The sequence below is a fragment of the Cydia pomonella genome, chromosome 12, assembly GCF_033807575.1.
Source record: "Cydia pomonella isolate Wapato2018A chromosome 12, ilCydPomo1, whole genome shotgun sequence".
Classification (NCBI taxonomy): domain Eukaryota; kingdom Metazoa; phylum Arthropoda; class Insecta; order Lepidoptera; family Tortricidae; genus Cydia; species Cydia pomonella.
This window is the reverse complement of record NC_084714.1, coordinates 9,899,554-9,921,102: the sequence shown is the minus strand read 5'-3', so window position 1 is coordinate 9,921,102 and position 21,549 is coordinate 9,899,554. Positions and strand designations below refer to the sequence as shown.

Here is a 21,549-nt window from a genome sequence, read left to right as displayed (position 1 = left end):
TTTAGGGCACCAACATGACGGCAAAATCATTTTGGTTAACACCCGGCTAGCCAATAAATTATTTTTAAATTATATACTCTGGCATAGCTACTTTGTCAGTATGGAAGGTGGTGGTAAGGAATACAAGCTCCATGTACCAAAAACAGGTGTCCGTCTAAAAACCTTAAATGCCAACTTGTTTGGCCAGACCGCCATTAAAATAAAAGAAGAAGGTGGCGCTAAAATAATTAGAATATTTGAAAAAAGAAATTCAAATCATAGACAGCGCATTCATTCCGTCAATAACGCTTGGGTTCTTAAGTTCTTAGAACGTAGTGATTATAATTATGCTCTTTGCTTAGGTTCTTAGCTACTCTAGCGCTACTCTGGAGTATGAATATGAGTTGAATTTTATTGCTAATGTCGACTCCATAGCTCGCTATTAGTCTTACCATGCGATAAATACTCCGATGCCTGGTGATTATTTTATTTAGTTCAAAGTCTTCCAGCGCGCACCGGCGAGTTAGATCCCCAAAGTCGGCGAGAGAGTGTCCCCGGCCGACTACAGAGTACTGGGGGCCTACCGCGAAAACCGAAAATCGCATATTGCGTGAATCTTTCTCTTTTACTCTTACTAAGACGTAATTAGAGTGACAGAGAAAAATGTCCGCAATTGACGATATACCCCTGAGCACGTCCGAGCCACTGTACTCGGTATGTGTGATCAAGGCCTAAGTGAAAGACTTTCGCAACTGGACACCAACACACCAAGAGGATTTTTTCTCCCTTCGATCCCTACTACAGTGTTGCTATCTATGGGTACACAGTGGGTTGTAGTGTAGCAAATATTATATCGCGGCGATAAATTTTGCCCAATCATTGCCAAGGGCCATTTTTACAAGCTTTTATTTATCTTGCCCTGTTGGTATACATGTATGTTTGTGTGGGTCAAATCTCGGAAGCTAAATTTGTCCCACTTCCGATTGAGCTGAAATTTTGCATACATCGGTCAGTCGGGTGACAATGCAATATTATGGTACCATGTACCATCGAGCTGAAATGATGTTGGAGACCTGTTAGTGGTCATGAGAACTCTGTGATAGAGCAACGTAGCCTAATTGTGTTTGGGGTTTTTAGAATTGTCTCGATGGGTGAGAAGAAAAGTACAGTCAGCGATAAGCGCTTCTACCAACTAAAGTTTATGCCAAAATCTTATTACCATAAGGGAATACAGAATCAAAGCAAGGCTAAGGAAAAAGGGCTCTGGGATACCATATCTACTGAGCTTCAAAAGACTGATATGAATTAGTTATATATATATAAATAAATGTTATATTCTTAAGAAAAGGTGACCACTGGCCAAGCTCATCGGTGGCCGAGGCCGGAATCGAACCGGTGTCTTAGCTTACGCGGCTAACGTCCTGACTACGATATCACGGTCTAGTGTTACTAGGTACTTAAAATCAAAAAATATATATAAAATAGTTTGATTTGTTCCCTGGTTATTTGGACTGATATGAATATTCACCATTACGCTTAAAATGCAGTTTACTTTTAGAGGCCCCGTATTCTTGTGTGCTCCAGCTCTTTGCTCTTTGGTCTAAGAAGACGTAGATAAATATAGGTAACTCCCCCAACCCTTAGCTTAACGCTATAGTAGATTCGCGTTCGTAATTTCCTTGCCTGCTTACTATAATAAAATAAACCGCGTTCAGACACTTAGGGTATCTATGCGTGTTTGGCTTACGAACACAGAAACGGAAAAAAGATCGGCAAAGCACATGTGACACCTCTTGAGTAATCAATATGGATAAAATATATACGTTATCAATCAGCGTGAAGCTGTGCCATAAATTTGTACACTCGCTATCAGATATATGTGACGTTTTCAAGCAAAAGGTTGAGGAAAAGCAAAAGGTATTGTCGCTTACCATAACGACAAAATTGGCTTGTATCTTTATACGAATAACCTGTCAGAGCATCCTTATGGCCAGGGACACCCTGTGGTACCCTTTGCCTGAAGACGGCACATATATCGGAGCGGCCAAGGTGGTCAAAAATATCTGGACATACACTTTAACGCCTTGATAATAGAGATTTTGTTCATATATTTGTGAACATTTTGGCTGCTCCGATATTCCTGATGGCGACTGTACCATGCTGCCATCAGAGGGCCTACCGCGAACCACGTTCGACGTGTTGCCGCCCTGTCACACTTAGCTACGAATTTACAAGTGCAATAGAGAGGCAACACGTCGAACGTGGTTCGCGGTAGACCCTCTGAGTGCTGGGAGCCTTCCGTGAAAATCGAAGTTCGTCAATTGCGGGTATTTGTCTCCGTCACTCTCATTACGTCTTAGTGAGAGTAAAAGAAAAAGATCCCCGCAATTAGCGAATTTCTGTTTTCGCGGTAGGCCCCCTGTACCTATGAAATTACAGTATTATTTGCATTTAAACGAGAACAAATGAAAACCGCACGAACGTGATGTAACCCAGCTAGGGTTCCGGCCCGGTTGCTCCACACATGTTCGATCGTACGTTTTGATTTGCCGATGCGTACCAGACGCGGTGGTGTCATCTTACCACTATCTGCCGAGTGTTGGTACGTATAAATCTAATCTGGATGTAAACTCATTGCTACTATAACTTGAGTTTGAGATTAGTAACAACTAACAGGCGATTGGAGGTCACAGTCTGACTGGTTCTCTTCAAGCGATACGCCTGGTGAGTCATGGGAATAAGAGATTTGAGGTTTCACACAAACTGTCGCTGGTGTTGAAGCCACTTGAGCTTGAGCTGCTTGGGCCTGGAATTCTTTGATCCTTGCTTATCCCTTATCCGGAGCAGAAATATACTAATGTATCACTACTTCTGCCTTGGATTTTAACCTCCTAATGGCCAAAGTTTTTGACCAAAGATCACAAAAGAGGTGCCCAATCCCAATATACTAGGTATAAAAAGGTTTACATACTTAATACCGGCGTAAAAATATTACAATAGGTAGTCGTGTGAACTTGGAATTTTCGTACACGATATAAAGAAAAACAAATGCATGTTTTATCAGAAATTATATTGTTGTAGGTATCTTAGCATCGTCTTTTATTGCACTAATTATAGGTACGTTTTGGTAATTAATGTAAGATATTTTAGGTACACCGTGGGCTAATTAAATCCGATTTTAAATGACTTTTGGCCAAATTCGCCTTGGCGAAAATAAATCATTACAACGAATAAGTAAATTTTATTTACGTAAAAATTGCGAGTTTACTTTAAAACTTTAATGTCTGTCAGTAGGTATGTCTAACCCATGTCACGTAGTGGCAGCTTCACAGCTAAAAAGGCGGTTTCTAAGTTATAACAGAAACTAATTTCCTCAATAATTTACATTAGGTATATATCTTTAAAACAAGATCGATGGCAGGAAACTTTGTTAAGTATGACATTTTAGTTTCTAAATCCGGTCAAGAATAGGTTTAAAATGTGTCGGGTTTAATTTGCCCGCGGTGTAGGTATACCATTAGTACCTATATGTACCTAGATATATACTATAAAAATAAAATCCTTGTCTAATGAGTGAGCTAAGTAGGTACATGGAAAACTTTGCTTTAATGACAGCCACAGCACCATTGGATAGGATTACACAAACACAAAAAAACTGGGACAAATTAAAGCGTAAAATTGAGCATGCAGCCGCCCGCCTAAGTAATTAATACGTACCTCATGTCAAGCCACAAAAACCCGACAGAGCCGGCCCATTCCTTCTCCTTACCGATCACTCGCCTTAAGCTTACTGGTGTTAATACGACTCTGAGATCCACATAAAACTAAGCGTCATAAAATACCTTAATTATACTGGACCAGTTAAAGCCAGGTAACTATTTACGAGTAGTACCACAGGGGATGAAGATGAGTATTCAGAACATTTTCATGTAAAATGTTGCCAAGACGAAACCATAAGGCTCGCACTGTCAAAATGTTATCAGATCTCTTGTCAGCCAAGCTTCTATCTCTACAAGCCCTAACTTCACAAACTCTACAGTACACCTTAGTCAATATATGTGGCTTAGCCGTTTCGTTACTACAAGAACTATCGTATAACAGAAAGTAATAAATAAATAATACATAAATAAATAAATAAATATTATAGGACATTATTACACAAATTGACTAAGTCCCACAGTAAGCTCAATAAGGCTTGTGTTGAGGGTACTTAGACAACGATATATATAATATGTAAATATTTATAAATACTTAAATACATAGAAAACACCCATGACTCGGGAACAAATATCCATGCTCATCACACGAATAAATGCCCTTACCAGGATTTGAACCCGGGACCATCAGCTTCATAGGCAGGGTCACTACCCACTAGGCCAGACCGGTCGTCAAGTCAAGAGTAATGAACAGTGAATACCTACATTTTTCACGTAAAGCCCATGTGATGGTAGCAAAACGACCAATTTAAATTGGGGGGCTGAGTGATTTACTAAAAAATCTGAAATATATATATATTTTATTATTTATAAATAATACAAGACAAGGAGTCCATATATCAATTTTCAAACTTCTAGAGTCAAAATTTGTGGAACCCTCATACAAATTTGCCTTGGGGTGTTTAAGTTCCAAGTTTTAGACATTTTTTGTTATACTTATACATATACTAGCTTACATACCAAATTTCAGCTTTCTGGGACTTTAGGAAAAGATAACATGCTAGTCAATCAGTGCTAACCCGTTATACTTGCGTATTTTTACATGCAATTAATGTTACCGCACTCCCACCGCCAAAATATGAGTTAATTAATATATCAACCCACCACCAAAAGTACCAAACTCGACAGTATTTCTCCTCTCTAGGAGGCATCCTCAGGAGATGCTGGAGATGTTGACGGTCTGACGTCCGACAACATCTCCACCATCATCATCTGGTCTGTTGTCGGACGTCAGACCGTCAACATCTAGGTAATCTATCTCGCGGGATTGTGCTAGCCCGGCTGGTATGACATCTTATAAGCATTGTTCGAATTGGGCCGCAAGTATCGGTGTCCGTCCGTTCTCGCGTGTAACGCGACTCCCTTGCGCACGCGCCGCGCGCGCCATTTGCACTCAATCTTCATTCTGCAGTCCTCGATGCACCATTACCGATTCATAACAACCTCTTTTTTTGACGCCTGTTTTTGTTTGAAGCGCTAAATCTGCGAAATTTATTATCGTTAGGGAACATTTCGTTTCAGCTGATTTGCTGAAATATGGCAATTAATGGTGTTCTCGGTTTTAATTGAGTTTCGTAGAACAAAGTAGAAATATTTACGTAATTAAGACGAAAGCGGACGGCTGCGCAAATTCGCCTTTTCATATAAACTTAGTCCTCATTTTCCTCTCTGGACATTAATGCAAATATTATGACACAATTTGATGTCTTTCGTTTTTTTATTACGAGTAGGTAGGTAGAGTTTTTCGCTCTTCAGTATTATATTACTTAATCAAAAAATGTTAAACGAAGGGGCATGGCTTACATCAAATTATGTAAAAATATATTTTACAGTACATATGGTGCTACTTTACCGCACTAGTGCGAAAATTAGCATATTACGTTACTGTGTCGAACATTTAAAGGGTCATATGTACTGTAAAACGTTGTACGATACATGTGCGAATAGGTAATTCGCAACTCGTGTCGATTTAAAACACTCCCTTCGGTCGTGTTTTAATTTATCGCCACTCGTTTCCAATTTCCTATTTTTCGCACTTGTATCGTAATGTACTATTACCACACCAGCTGGTAAAGGCTCTATTCGTACTAAAACTGATGAGAAAGTTGCATTGCGTCCATATGACTGTGTGGCAAAATAATCCGATGTGAATTTTGAGTGGTTTGCTCATGTTGGCTGAGAGAATTGACTTTTAAGTGATGATTTTGAATGATAAATATTTAATAACATTAATTTCATTTTATGTTTCCCTCTTGAGCAAAGTTTGTTTAACCCTCGTGTCTAGAAACCCTAGCAAGCTCAAGATTCCGCATTTCGAACCACTCGCTTCGCTCGTGTGTCTATTTTGGAATCTTTCGCTTCCCCGGAAATCATTATTAGCATAAGGGGTTTAACATCAACAACTTTGCCCTTTTGTAAAACAAATAACTATTTCAGCATACCAGCTCGTAACGTAATGCCAATTCTCTTTATCGTTCAAAAGTAAACTTAAAAGAAAGTAACTTGGTACAAATTTTGTGGTGGTACCTCATATTGGCTGGTGGGGTTGATTTATATATGTGATGATTTTGTATGATAAATAGCGTTCATTTGGATTTAATTTGTAATCTTTTACTTGCTACGTTTTCAATTTTGTGAATGTAGAATCTTTCCCTTGCTCGGGTATCAATATTAGCATGAGGAGTTGAACAACTTTGTCCCCTTTGTCCCGCAGAGAGGAAAATGGAGACTACATTTGTACCCACAAGAGGTTGTCCCCTTTCGTGTTAATGAACAGCGTATTAATCTTATAGGAAAATCGCCTAAATATTAGTCGTTCTCTAATTCGTTTAGTCAAGTATATAGTTGGTAGGATATTGCTTGGTATTACGAAGTTTCCCATTTACCTACATAAGTATAGGTCCTTGCTAGCTGTCGAACGCTTTACCTATAAGTAATCTTCGAAAATGGAGATTTGTGTATCTTCATCTGGGCTATAACCGCGAAAATCGAAGTTCGTCAATTGCGGGCATTTTTCTCTGTCACTCTAATTACGTCTTAATCGGAGTAAAAGAGAAAAATCCCCGCAATTTGCGAATTTCGGTTTTTGCGGTAGGCACCCTGTTACTCCGATTAAGAGCGATAGAGCAACTGATCATACGTGTAATTTTCCAAGCAAAAAACAATGCTACCATCCATCATTATCACCGGTTATACATCAATAAGACAAATCATCCTGAAGTCCCGAAGACTGCACATTTAGCGATAGCCTGCCCTCATTAGTGGGTCGCGAAAAATGAGAGTGATAAGATAGGGGGGAGCACAAGGAGGCTCTGTGCGGGGCGGAAGCGGCGGCTCGGCGGCTACTGGATAATGCTTCCAAGAACTCTGCTATTATGCTACTGCATGCATAGCATATGGTATGCAGATTTTAGGAGTGAACTTTGGGTGACTAATTCTAGGGTCAATATCAAAATAAGTACCTGATCCATGTAAGCCCACTTTTTAAATATTAGATCCTTTTTACATATTGTTTTTTAAGCCAAACCTAATATTAATACGTCAATAATTAGAAAAATTATTTTACTAGATTATTAACCAAGGGATGAAAGGCACTCATTTCTGTCAAGGCAATTTGGCGCTCGAACGAAGTGTGAGCGCCAATAGTCCGAGACTGAAGTGGTGACTGTTCCCCGAGTTAAGCATTCTACTTTTCATTTCGAATACGAGGAAAGTATTGTATATTTAAAAAAATATGACTAAGTATATATTTACATATATTATTTCTTAAGGGTAGATACTTTCAATTAACAATTTAGGTAAAAGTATCGTTATTTATGGAATGGGAAGTTAAATATCAGAATGTAAATTGTCCAGCAAATTAATGAAAGACCTCATTTTAATAGCTTATCGTAAAAAAAAAACGTACTTGGAACGTAAAATGCTTCAGTGGAGAAACATATCACTTTCTGCACACTTCATAGAACAACAATGACCCACTTTCAGAGCATGAGAAACGAAAACAACATTTTGTTATTTTTTCTTAAAATTTAGTTTTATTTTTGTACCTAATAATAAATAAGGCGGGCCTCCCTTACCTGGCTCGGGTACTTTATGTTATTTCATTTAATGGACATTATTTTTGTAGTTGATATTTTTGATGGTGTCTGTATACTCTTCTTCTTTCTAGCGTTTGTCCTGGCTTATTGCCACGGCTCATGGGAGCCTGGGGTCCGCTTGGCAAAAGTCGGTTCATATATTTTTGTGTGCACCAAGTTTGCTTCGATATATGGCGACTACCTACATCGATTTTTAAATTAGGTACAATATACTCATCTGCTCCGTAAAGTCTGAGCGGTTTCTGACCTATAGGAGGTACCTGCTGCTCTAACTTATGCCTAACTATATTTCTATTTATTAATAGGACTTTATCAGAGTATTTACTCAGTCGGGTTGTATTACGTTTTTTTACTTTAAATACTGGTGTTTTTTTTTTATATTCTACTAACCTAACTACCAATAGGTACGCCTAGCTAGGGCCTAAGGCATGTAATGGGTTATCTAAAAAAAAGTCCAGTATGAAATTTTGATCTTCAATATTTCGTGTTTTGGAATGTAACTTTTCGGTAAAAAACTGTAAAAGCCCGAAAAAATTATAGTAGGTATTAGGTAGTACAGCCAAGTGTAAAAAATATGGGTGCACACGAGTTGCTCAAATATATGTCTCTTGCTCTTATGTCGGCGAATTAAGAGCTATTATGGGACATATTTTTGAGTAAATTGCGTGGACCCATATTTTTACACTCGATTGTACTACTTAGTGTAATTTTTTCGTATTTTTAAGATATCGAATAAACAGTTTCAATCGATAATTTACGAGTATTTATACTTAAACCCTTTTTCCCGTTAATGAAAACAAAATATTTTGTAAAAATCTGTTTTATTGGTTTTGATTAAAATTTAACAATGATAATGTTGCCTTACATAACTATTTTAAATAAACTATAATAACTACCTATTTTGAGAATGCGTTAACAAAATTAGCTTTCGCGTTTGTGAACACAATTTTACATACATATAAGAAATTTCTAACAAGAATTACTGTTATGCCTGTACAGATACAATACATAGTACAAATTAGTTATTAAGAACTTTTCGTCGTTTAAAGTTTTTAGTTTTTCCTCGTAGGTCAGATAGTGCCGTGTGGCGCCCTGTGGCGCAATTCCACATTGCTCTTTCAGCAACTGGCGACATTGCAAATGTTCAAAATCTTGTGTCGAAGCTTATTTAACGTAAATCGCTTTATTGCTTACGTTATGTCCATTTCAGGTCTCATTACTTAATAAAGGTTGGACAAGTAGTAACCCAAAAATAGGTACAGTCACGTCTGAATATATCGATACGGACAAAGTGCCAAAAATATGTATACACTACCCTAATATATAGGCCATAAGGTCGTGTATACATACTTTTGGCACTTCGATCGTGTTTCAGACGTGACTGTACAGTAAAGTCACGAGATCTGATCCTCATTACTCGCATCGGTCACGTGAATATTTTTTACGAGCGACTGCAAGCTCTGTAGATACCTTCCTTACCTACCTATCACACTACTTATAATTATACAACTTTCAGTTTACACTGTTTAATCACAAATTATAACTTACTCAATATGAATGATAAAAAACTTAATTACAAATTAACTTAGACTAGGAACCTATTAGGAGTTTAATTAACTTTGGAATCAAAGGAATAGCTTGATATAGCGTCAACAAATACAAGTAAGCAGTTAGAAGTATTAGAATCACGAGTTACGAGAACAATTATAATATCGAGTTGATTTGTAACTAGCGTGAAAGAGATCTTGATGCCGAATTTGTTTGTTTAAATATTTTAGTGTTGCGCTTTGATAAGTAAACGCACGTGCGCTTCCACGGAAAGCATGTGGCGGCGGCGCGCAACTGTGTCAAGTGACCTATATCATAAAGTACAAAAAAATCTATGCCTCGTTTACATAAATAAACGTTTGGACTTATGGATGTGGGTACTGCACCCAGTCGTGGCAAGGCGGGTAGAGGTTCGGGGGCGCGGGGTAGATGGCGGAAGCGTGGTGGGCGTGAGCGACGTAGCGCGGCTGCAGCTCGTGGTATTCCGTCGAATGTGAGGCATGCGTAGGTTTCAGGTACTGATCCAACTCCGCACCATCCGGAGGCCCATCCTCTAATAAACCTCCGTCCACTTCTATTCTAGAAAAGTCTATTTGTGACCGTTCCAATGACGGTTCGCGCTTGAGTCGCGGCGGCGCCGCCGGCGGAGGCTTCCTACGTCGCGGCTGATACTTGTAGTCAGGGTATTCGATCTTGTGCTGCGTCCTCAGTTTGTCAGCTTCCTTCACAAATGGCAACTTTTGGTCTTCACTCAAACTCCTGTAACAAATGAATTTAAAACTCTATAAAAACTCCTATTTTAATTACGTTTGTTTATGGACCACGAGGTATTGTGAGAATGGTCAAGAATGCTGAATCATTGCGAGGAGAGGCGGCGATGGTATCTCGCGTCGCGACTATTTCCAGATGCGTCGGCCGCGGCTAATGTGCCGTGCGCCGCAGACGGCGCCCGCGCAGCCGCGCCGACCATGTTCACCAGCTTTTATCTAGCTTAGACTTAGGCACATAATACATAATTATTAATAAGTTAAACCCGAGTGAGCTAGGTTTTGTTTATAATGCTTGTATTTTTGTTTAATAAACATTATCAAGCATTGGGTGCGTTGGATAGCAAAAAATTGAAACAAGTCTTCTTAAGAGATCTTTTACGTTTTGAAGATGCTTAGGATTTCTCCAAAATAATCTTCAAAAGTAGTTTTTAGGAAAAAATACATGGGTCTTGTATACATAGGTCAAATTCTGTTCTAGAATGTTTGTAGGTGGCCGGTATTAATCTATGTAGGAAAGTCTACCTTATTATCTTTTATCTAAATTCTTCAAGAAATAGAAAATATTTGGGAGCTTGTGCGATGACCGTGTTACGGCCGTCTGGGCGAATGTCTGCAACTGTTATAATTAGTTCTCAAAGTGATAATTTATGGCAGGCTGGATATGAAAAATAGACTTGACTCTCATTAATTAGGTTTAGCTAGACATATGTAGTAGCGATGGTATTTTAACTGCACATCTGTTAGGAAATATGTAAGCAAAAATAAGTATGATTTTGTTAATAGGTTTTATTTATATTCTTAGTTAAGTAAGAGTTACGAGTATGAAAATCTAAACAGAATCAAGCCTGTCTGTCTACTATAACATATATATCTCCTCATTTTAACATCACAGTATGATAAAATTCCTCAATTTGTACAAATTAATGAATTATCTTAATGGTTACACATTCCAGTCTAGAAACAAACAGATGATTACTCAGAAATGTAAGATTACGGGTCCGCGGAAACCTCTGACCTTGCTAATCTCGACCGCGATCCAGCATCGCTCGATGACAGTCAAGAGCCGACCAATCACAACAAAGCAATCAGACTCTTTTCACCGACTATTTTCTTTGATGATCGAGAGTTTGCCCTTGCTGCGTTTTGTGTCAAAATATTGGCCGAATCATCACCTACGAAGCCCTTGATCTCATATTTTGCCTTTAATATAAGCGCAGTATGCGTGGGTGGTCAGTAGAAGTGCACTTTGGACTCAGACTGTAAGTTTGGTTAAAGTTGAATCGTCCGTGAAAAACAGGTGCCCTCCAACGACTTATATAGCTTACATATATACATATCACATTTTATTGTAAGAGTGTGTGTAAAAGATTTGTAATGTATATACGGGCTCTAGTTTCTAGGTATACAGAGTAATATGAGCTTTTTTGGGTGTACTCGAGTGTGCTCCTGGATTATTCAGATTTCCAATTGGACCTGGTGTGGTGTGAGCGTTGCACTACAATGAGGGTTTTAAGTTTTAACCATAAACTTCTAAACAGCTGGGCTAATTTTAGTGTTTTTTTTTTGGTGTATTCTAATTAGAGTTATTGAATGGTTTTTTTTAATTTATACTTATAGACCCGTTAAGTGTCGCTAAAATCGGGTTTGCCTGAAGTTCATGTTTAATAATATTAAATGTAATCGTATAAAACATAATTAAACTATAAAACTTAAAACCTAAATCTAAAAATAAATAATACTAAATACATGTTTAATTAGTTATAGTCGAAGACGCGTGCCTTGACTCGTAATGTGATGTTCAAATCTACGCGTCATCTGGGATGACACGAACTATATGTACCTAGACATGCGTAAGTCGGCATCAAATAAATAGTGACGGCCACTTTGGCTGCCTGCACATACAGAGCGTATGTGCATAATACGCTCCTAGAAAATATTACGTTAATTGTTCGGGTTACTGATTCAGCCGCCGCTTAACAATTAGTTTTTATTGTTTCATCCTTCTATTCTATGATTGTAACATATAGCCAAAATTGTTGGTGAAAACTATGTCATCGCGATTGCAAAATTATCATTTCCGAATGGTTTCGATACAGTTTTCTATTAATCTGGACCTCCCGGGCCCCCGACAGTTAGAGATGGTATCTGTGGCAGCGATAGTATTTTAATGAGTAAACAATCGATGCACGCGCGCCGCTGGGCGCCGCACGCGCCGGTCTCCGAGTTTCTCGGTCAATTCGGGTTACACATTTTGACAGGAATTTTAGTAAATAATTGCCAAATATTACAGAAATCGACCTTCCACTGTAAGTTCAGTAAGGCTAGTGTTGTGGGAACTAAACGACGATTATCGAGGAAATTGATTCTTTAGCAGTTTACGGTTCAGTTTACACTGGATTTTTTCTTAGCATACGAGTAAGTATGTACAATCAAATTTATATTAACCTCAAATTTCTAAAGAATCAATTTCCTCGACCGTACATATAAACCAGTCATAACTAAGGGAACAAATGTTTGTATTTAAAATAAAAACTCACAAATAAATGCCCTTACCTGGATTTGAACCCGGGATCTCCTGATTCATATGCAGATAAGTCACTACCGACAGTACCGACTAGGATAGGAGGTCGGTACATATTAGCTACTCTATTTGGTAAGTATATTATTGAAAGGATAGATCCTCCCTGAATGTTACAACGCGATTGTTTGATGGGTTCGCATCACGCGCGCGATTGGTCGCAACGAGTTGCGTTAGACTGCACGATTGGCTCGAGTTTGTGAGTGACACCACTGAACTAGCACCATTGTTAGTGCCCGTAAGGCCCGTCCTTAGATATATGTCAATGTATTAAACTGTGTTGTTGACTTGCGGCACGGCGAAGGCCCTCAAACAAGTCCTTGCGTCCGTCAACATGTCAATGTTCCGCTTTAGAGCATAAAGTTTGTCGCCGCCGTATTAAAGTCGACTTATAAACACATAAACTAAGCTGGAACGTAAACTTTTATTTAGTTAATACTTTAATGGCAATGAAGAGATTAAATAACCAGGATATTAAAATTTTCACCTCACAAGCTGGTAAAGGCTCTCTTCATTGTTCAAAAACTGTTGAGAAAGTTGCATTTTATTCACATTGGTGGCAAAGTAATGGAAATTTTGAATTGTTTCCTTATGAAAAGTTTGAGTTGTTTCCTTATGTTGGCTGGTAGAATTCAGTGGGGTTGTAACCGTCTGTTACGGTTACGGTTCAATTTGTAGGTAATGGTTAATTTACAATATTTTCAATTCTGATTAACGTTGGGTCAACACTGGTAGAATTGACTTTTAAATGATAATTTTGTATGATACATATTTAACAACGTTCATTTTATTTGATTTTGTTTGTTATTTTACAGTTAGTACTTTTCTCGAGTTGGTGTGGTGAAAATTTTTGTGTTTCACTTTGTGGCAAGATTTGTTTAATCCTCGTGCCTTGAAACCCTCGCAACGCATAAGATTCCACTTCTTGAACAACTCGCTACGTTTGTGGTTCAATTTTGGAAGTTTACGCTTGTACAGGTATCAATATTAGCACAAGCGGTTAAACAACAACGTTTAACGACGAACTACCTATTCTATCCATTACCCTGTTTGGACAAAGAAAAAGAAAAAAAAAATACGCGAAAAAATAGTTTTTTCTGTTGCAGGTCGTCCTAGTCGGCCAACCGGGCCAAACCTCCCTCCATACATATTTCGTGAATAAAATCATGTAGAAAAGGAGGTAACGTGTTTTTTTTTTGCCACTGCACCCACCTTGTCACATTTCAGATTTGCCCAATGGTTGACTGGTAATAGAGTATTTGACTGTATTTAAAATAAATAATATCATACCATGCATGAAATAATTGAAATAAAGCACCAGACAATTATTTAAAAAACTAAATAGGATAGAAATATAAAAATGTGCCTTGAAAACCTAACTGCTTGGCAAAGAGAACAAATTGCCAAACGTGAACATCATTGAAGAGTTCCATTCTGTTCATCATCAGCAGTTCCACTTCATCAAATGTCACTTCTACAAATGTAAATACTCGATTTGTTAATGAAAATACTAAGATCACTATATATATGCCTTTAACATTTGAGGAATTCCCTCGATTCCTCATGGACCCCATCGTCAGAACTCGAACTTGACAAAAAATTGTCTTGAAAATCTAATTTGCTTAACAAACAAAGCGAAGAGGACAAATCGCCAAACGTGTACTATGCGTCGTTAAAGAGTAGCATTCTGATCATCATCAGCAGTTCCACTTCATCAAATGTCACTTTTTTAAATGTAAATGCTTGATTTGTTAAAGAAAATACAAAAATCACTATATGTATGCCTTTCATATTTGAAGAGTTCCCTCTATTCCTCATGGACCCCATCGTCAGAACTCGAACTTGACAAAAAATTGTCTTGAAAATCTCATTTACTTAACAAACACAGCGAAGAGGAGAAATCGCTATACGTGTACTATGCGTCGTTGAAGAGTTCCATTCTGATCATCATCTGCAGTTCCACTTCATCAAATGTCACTTTTTCAAAAGGAAAAGGCTTGATTTGTTACAGAAAATACAAAAATCACTATATGTATGCCTTTCACATTTGAAGAGTTCCCTCGATTCCTCATGGATCGCATCATCAGAATAGAGTTTTGCCAAAACGGGACGAAAAAAAAAAACACAACCGAATTGATAACCTCCTCTTTTGAAATCTTGAAGTCGGTTAAAAATAAAAATTCATTCGATTGTTTACCATATTCTAACGCAATGAATTCCAAATTCAAATATTTTTTTAAACATCACCTATGTTTGAAGTAAGGCAGTAATAGTTAATGATACTCACTTCCACATGGAGCCCAATGACTTGCTGAGCTCGGCGTTGTGCAGCGAAGGCCGCTGTTCAGACAGCCGCCTGCGCATGGCCTGTGCGAACACCATGAACGCGTTCATCGGCCGCTTCACGTGCTGCCGCCGGTTGTAGCCGCCACCTCTGTAACGAACGTTTATTTGCATAAGCGGGTTGCATAAGGACTAGTTACACCAATCACAGTAGACGGGCGGATCAACGCCACTAAGCAGTAAACTATTAATTTTTCCATAAAACAAAATTTAGCGAAACTTGGTATAACGAATTACAAGCAAAAGGAGCTTTGGATATCATTGACATACGAAGAAAAACTAACTGTAGCGTTTACTTATACGCAGTTAAACTTACTTTTCATAGGTATTGAAATATGTTCCGAAGTTTTACAACTACATCTACATATGTAATGTTAATGTAGTGTAAGCTGCAGAGTTAAGTGACCCCCCCCCCCCCTTCAAACAAGTTTCTATGCAGGGGGGGTTACCTATCTCTGAAGCTTACTATACATAGTTACGTACATTTATGAAGGCATAGATCCTATACGAGTACAATCCAAAGTGTAACGCTTAAAGCTATAAATAGTTCCGAGTATAGACCCTACACCGAACAAAAAGTTAATGTTGACATAAACAATATGAAACGCGCACTTGACGCGACGGCGCGCGTTCGAACTTAAATTGCTGGGCTTTCGGCGTGCGCGCGATAATGACTAGGTTACCGAACTTATTAAGTGGCGACGTAAAAAATAAATTAAAACACACACTTGAAAACTTTATATTTAAACAAGTCCCCGTAAAGTGAGATCTTTAAGCCGAAGCGAATCAAACGAAATCTTCATATTATTTTTAGTGGTCATCCAAGTATAGTACCTATAAAGGGAGATGTTCCATCATGTTTGAGTCTAAGGGAAACAAGGGAAAGGATTTTTTCTAATTTTTAGTTGGGTAAAAAAATGTATGAAGATATTGAAGATATGCAGGTATCGGTCCTATTAGTATTTGAGCGGAGAAAGTAAATACTTAAAAATATTTTGAATTCGATTTTATTATCTTTAGATATACTTATTATTAGCTTTAAATATGTTTCAGATAGTTTTAATGGCGACTGCAGTAGGTACCAGCGTTCGGGATATTTTTAAAGCTGCTGAAAACAGAAATCAATATTTACCACACTACATAACTTATAAATATTTAGTGATTTTGTTAAAACCATGCGGCTGCCTCCCGTCATTTTACGCTCATAAACCACTCTCGTTTTATTACATTTTTATTTTCTAGTGCCGTTCGGGTTTCCTTGCGATCTGAATGCTGACAATAAATTATGCTTTTTTCAAACACTGACACGCCACTAAAAGTCGATCGATTTCTAACGGATTACTCGGGAAGCAATATGAGTAGAAATAATTACCTGCTTCGGCGAACTACGGCGGTTTCCTTGTTTATGAGTGGGAACGGGTTCTAGCAATTCAACTCAGCAATATTAGGGGAATTTTATTTTACTACGCGTCTTAGATTTCCAGAGCTGAATCTGGTAGTGATTATGAGAATGTATTCGAAGCGAAACCAGCATGAGCTAGTAGAAACGCAACAGTGGACCTACCGCGCTGTGCCATCTGGTTAGTAACATCTCCGCCACTGACAATCACAGATATCTACTCGAATCGCTTAAGTGCACACAATACGCTACTTGCCATCCATGTAGCAAATGCATGTATCATCCGATACAATTACATTAATTAAGACCATTACATTATGACGCTTTTGTCATCTGTGTTGCAGCATGAGGTATACAATATTTTGAAAACAAAATAGTATTAATATTAACTAAGATTTCAAGTTAAGCAATGAGGCAATTAATGTAAATGTTATCTTATTACGCTTTATTATTTTTTATTCCCCGGTTAATTTTGATGGCACTCTAATTTCAAAAGCTCTTAAAATTTTAATTGAACGACTGCCTGACAAAAAGTTTTATTATAGTGGAACGCAATGATTTACAGCCATATTTCACAGCCGTCTCGTCTATACATCTGTATGTGGCTGGGTAATGGGTTATAATTTAATGGGAGCACTAGTTTTTATTTGAGGATAAGAGGGTCCTTCGCGTGATTGAGCTATGATTTGAGCACTAAGCACTGGAGGGACACGTGTTTTGCAGAAAAATAAGGTCACGATTTATTTTTGAAGAGGTTTCGATTAAGTTTCTGATACGATTACGTCAAGGATAAGTTTTAACGATGAATTTGTTTGAAATTTTGTTGTACCTATCTATCTACCTTTAGTTAAGTACCTACCTATTTAATTAATACATATTAATACATACGAGTACATAGGTACTTATACAATGTGCCCGTGAGCATTGCGAGACATTTTAACTAAGCATTCCTGGTAATATTTAGAAACTAAAATGTCGTATATTTTTTTTTGGATTAGGCCTAGTTTCAGAGATAATTAAATGTTTTTCGAACTCATTCTTTCGCCATAAGTCGGTACAAAACACATTTTTGCCTGCGGTATTGCCACTTTGAGGTCTAGTCTGGCCATACCTATTGATTGACATTGAAAAATTTAAAAAATGTATTCGAGAGGCTACCCCCAAATCAAGTAATAGTACATTTCGATGCTAGTGCGGAAAGAATGACATTTCCGCACGTGTAGCGAACGACGTTTTTTAATACAGTTGCGAAAAAATAAGAAAAGCAACAAGTACTTTTTTATGTATGTACTATAAAACAGAAACAATTGTAAATATAAAATATTATACTATTATTACCTAAGTATCGTTATTTACGATTATTTGTGTATCGTATATTTAAATTGTATGAACATTCGATGTTTTTTTTTCTTAATCTTATAAAATAAATAAGATTAAAAAAAAAAAAACATCGGATGTTGCCTTTGGAAACTTAAAACATTCTTGCGGTGAGAAAAAACGCCTCTGCTATGACAGGCGTTTCGGCAACTATTCCGTTCCATTCAGACAAATTATTAAGAACAGTTTTTCAATATTCAATATTAAAAAATACACGTGTTATAATGATGAAGAGGTAAGTTGGACCCGGGTATGTCCTTAAATGGACCCGGGTATGTCCTTAAACTACGTCCACAAGAGAGGTATGGGCATTGTGAATGTCATCTCGCTCTGTGTGGTAGGGCACAGCACAGCGGATGTCATTCCAGATCTAGAGCAGAGCCCAACTGGGGAAGTACCTCCACCTTACAGAAAATCGCAGCCAAATAACACTAGACCCTACTCATAGTGTTGTGTTCCTGCCGGTGAGCAAGGTTGCCAGAGCTCAACGAGGGTGGGAGGGGGTTAGGGTCGGCAACGCGCATGTAACTCCTCTGGAGTTGCAGGCGTACATAGGCTACGGATACTGCTTACCATCAGGCAGGCCGTATGCTTGTTTGCCACCGACGTAGTATAAAAAAAAAAAAGAAAAAAAAGTAATAATATATGAAATATGCTTAAATTTATTATTTTTACATTAACAGTAGGTTTTTATGTTGATTACGACTTTTAAAGGAAACTAACATTAACACTCATCAATAAGTAGTCATGAATTGGAACATGTGGAAAAGTAAAAAGCACTAGTTCGCGAAATCCAACTTTCCGCACACTAACCAGCTACGTAAAATAGCACTTTTTGAGCAACTGTATTTAAAAAAATCTTTTTAGTTCATTTTAGGTTATGTGTTTATCAATAAAAATTACGTTTTATGTACAGGAGTGTTCAAAAAAAGCTTTTGCTTCTGTTGACATCAGGAATACACCGTTAAAATTTCTCGCAATGCTCACGGGCATCTTATATATTGAACCAGTGCAATCTAAAGAATAGGAACGTCACACAATCATACCTATATTTATTTGCAAGCAATTGTGTCCTTGGATGCCACCATTATCAACAACCTATTTGCTTAGATAAAACGATACCTACCCTGTATGATTCATAGAACTTCAGGAAATCAGGATCCCTATTCCGTGAGTAGGTAATTTTTTTATAATAATAATAAAATTATCCTAAGAAGAATAAAGGAATAATAATAAATAAATCCGCAGGGCCGCTTGTGGCGAGCTTTTGGGGAGTAACGACCCCACGGACCCGAGTACTCCCGAGAGTCGGTCAGGGTCTCCGTCTCCGGCGTGTCTTCGTCGGTCGGAGTGGATGCCAAAGGGACCCGCAGGACTCTCAGCTCTGGTTTGCCTTCATTGGCCGGCCAGAGAGGAGTCGTTAGACCTAAATGCTCCAGGGGTGGAAGTGAAAACTAGCATAAGACGCGAGTTGGCACAGTGGCTGTTATCAGACACTGGGTCGAAAGCGGCGTACACCTCTCGACACTCCTGAGCCGCTCACACCGGTGTTGCTCCTGGTCGTCTTCACGACGGCATTTTCAGGGGCCCATCTAGTGGGCGGCGAGTCACCGCCTGCCTCGATAACTAGTGAAAACAATGTTATGGCAGGTGTCCGGAGGTCTTTGCAATAACCCAGTCTCATTGTCCTCCATAGACCGTTATACTGTTCACTTTTACTACAATAGTCCCAATGCCTGCTGCGACCGGTTCATGGGTGTCTATTGTTGCGTCTGTGAATGGGTTCCACCAGGCGTTCTACATGAGATCAAAGCTCTCCAAGGGGCCTCTACGTGTTGGATCTATATCCCCACGCAAGCCTATCAAAAGACCGGGAGTTATAGGCCCGTGAAATTCAAGGAGATACAATAATATTAATTCAGCCTATATGCGTCCCACTGCTGGGCAAAGGCCTCCTCTCATGTGCTAGAGGGCTCGGGCTATAGTCCCCACGCTACCCCCAATGCGGATTGGCGACTTCATATACACCTTTGAATTTCTTCGCAGATTTATGCAGGTTTCCTCACGATGTTTTCCTTTACCGAAAAGATAGTGATAAATATCAAATGATATTCCGTACATAAGTTCCGAAAAACTCATTGGTACGAGCCAGGATTTGAACCCGCGACCTCCGGATTGAAAGTCGGACGTCATATCCACTCGGCCACTACCGCTTTTTATTATACATATTAAATATAAATATAACACCTATCGCAAAATTTCTCTCAATAAAAAGTTAGCTAAGCCCCCAAGTTATTTTTACTGGCCGTACTTATGCCCACAAACATGCGAACGCTACATGCAGTTATAAGTACCATCACTTGTATTGGTATATTTTTTACTTCAATGCCGTAGCTATTGTAACATATTGTTAATCATATTAGAAATACAACACTTGACCCGTGCTCCCACTTAATTGTGACGTTACACGGGTAAAGGTACCTTATGGTGGTTGGCGCTTGTCGTAGCACCGCTTTGTATTGGAGCGTCGTTTATAAGAGCGTAAGCACCAACCGCCATAAGGTACCTTTTCCCGTGGAACGCCACTATTATGTCATACGATGTTTTGGTGGGCTAGTTTTAGCTAGCACAATTCATAGCTTTGTTTTGAAAAGCTTAGCTCGCCTATGACACGTAGCCACCTAGTCGAAAATGATTAATCACTATAAACAAAGATTATACGGTTAGGTACCTACCTACCGAAATTTTTTTTAAATAGCTTAAATTGTTACTAGAAACCATAACTTAAATTTTAACAACGTAAGCAAAGACAATAAAGTATCTACCTCATACTTTTTGTTCTAATACTAGATTAGCATATATGTACATATGTCAGTAGGTTTTAATGTCTACTTTTCAAATTAAACACTACTTATCATGTTTTATTTTAAGAATCTATGCTAGGTGACATAACTAGACACGCTTTGAGCTATTGACTGAATGGCCGAGGAAGTCATAAACGTGAGTAACGTAGATAGCTGTCATCTGTGACGTGCCCGCCCACGCTATTTCTGCCTTCAGAGTTGCGCCGGCGCAACCATCATTACAACTTACAGCTACATAAATTTGCAAACGTCAGAACGTCAGACGGTTTCAGAAGCGCGGTGCGCTGGTTTTAATGTAACAAGCTTACGAGTAACACTTAAAGTAAACGCTTATATGGTTTTTTGTCTTCAATAGTTTTTATTTTTAATTCATGAATAATGTACTTGCCTAGTCTACGCAGAATTGTAAACTATATATACTTACTTAGTGAAGTTAATTTCTATGAAATTTCTAACTGTGAGAACTTATAATTGGCCTCCGATTGTTATATATATTGTTAATATGTTTCATGTGCTGTTGATTTTTCAGTAAAATAATAATGATTCGATATTTTCAGCTGTTAAGGGTGACAATGAGTGTTCAGAAAATAGGTGAAAAGTAATTTGTTGCTTCTTATGTTATGTGGTCTGCAGTGCTCTAATTTCATTATTCAGATGGATTTCGATGTAAACATATGTAGAATTTTGAAAGATTGTATACAATATTATCTATAATCCGTACTTTAAAAAACAACCCCTGTCCGAATTCACGGAGCGTTCGGATAGTAGGTATGTTAGATATAAAATATAAGTATATTCTAAGTAGATATATTCTGAAATAATATATTTAATGATACTCCAAAATTACGAAAACAAAGAAACTTATTAACAAAGTAACT

At 38.1% G+C, this 21,549-nt stretch overlaps 1 protein-coding gene across 1 annotated transcript in view; it reads right to left on the bottom strand.

Moving 5' to 3' along the window:
* Positions 1-8,596: 8,596 nt before the first annotated feature.
* The window catches only part of LOC133523483 (transcription factor SOX-8-like), a 32,034-nt gene continuing 19,081 nt past the window's right edge, over positions 8,597-21,549 (bottom strand). The window contains exons 2-3 of the mRNA XM_061859113.1: positions 14,976-15,122; positions 8,597-10,099 (exon numbers count right to left, since the gene is read on the bottom strand). Of these exons, the coding sequence (XP_061715097.1) occupies positions 9,706-10,099; positions 14,976-15,122 (541 nt within the window). The 3' untranslated portion in view covers positions 8,597-9,705. The remainder of the gene's footprint in view (positions 10,100-14,975; positions 15,123-21,549) is intronic.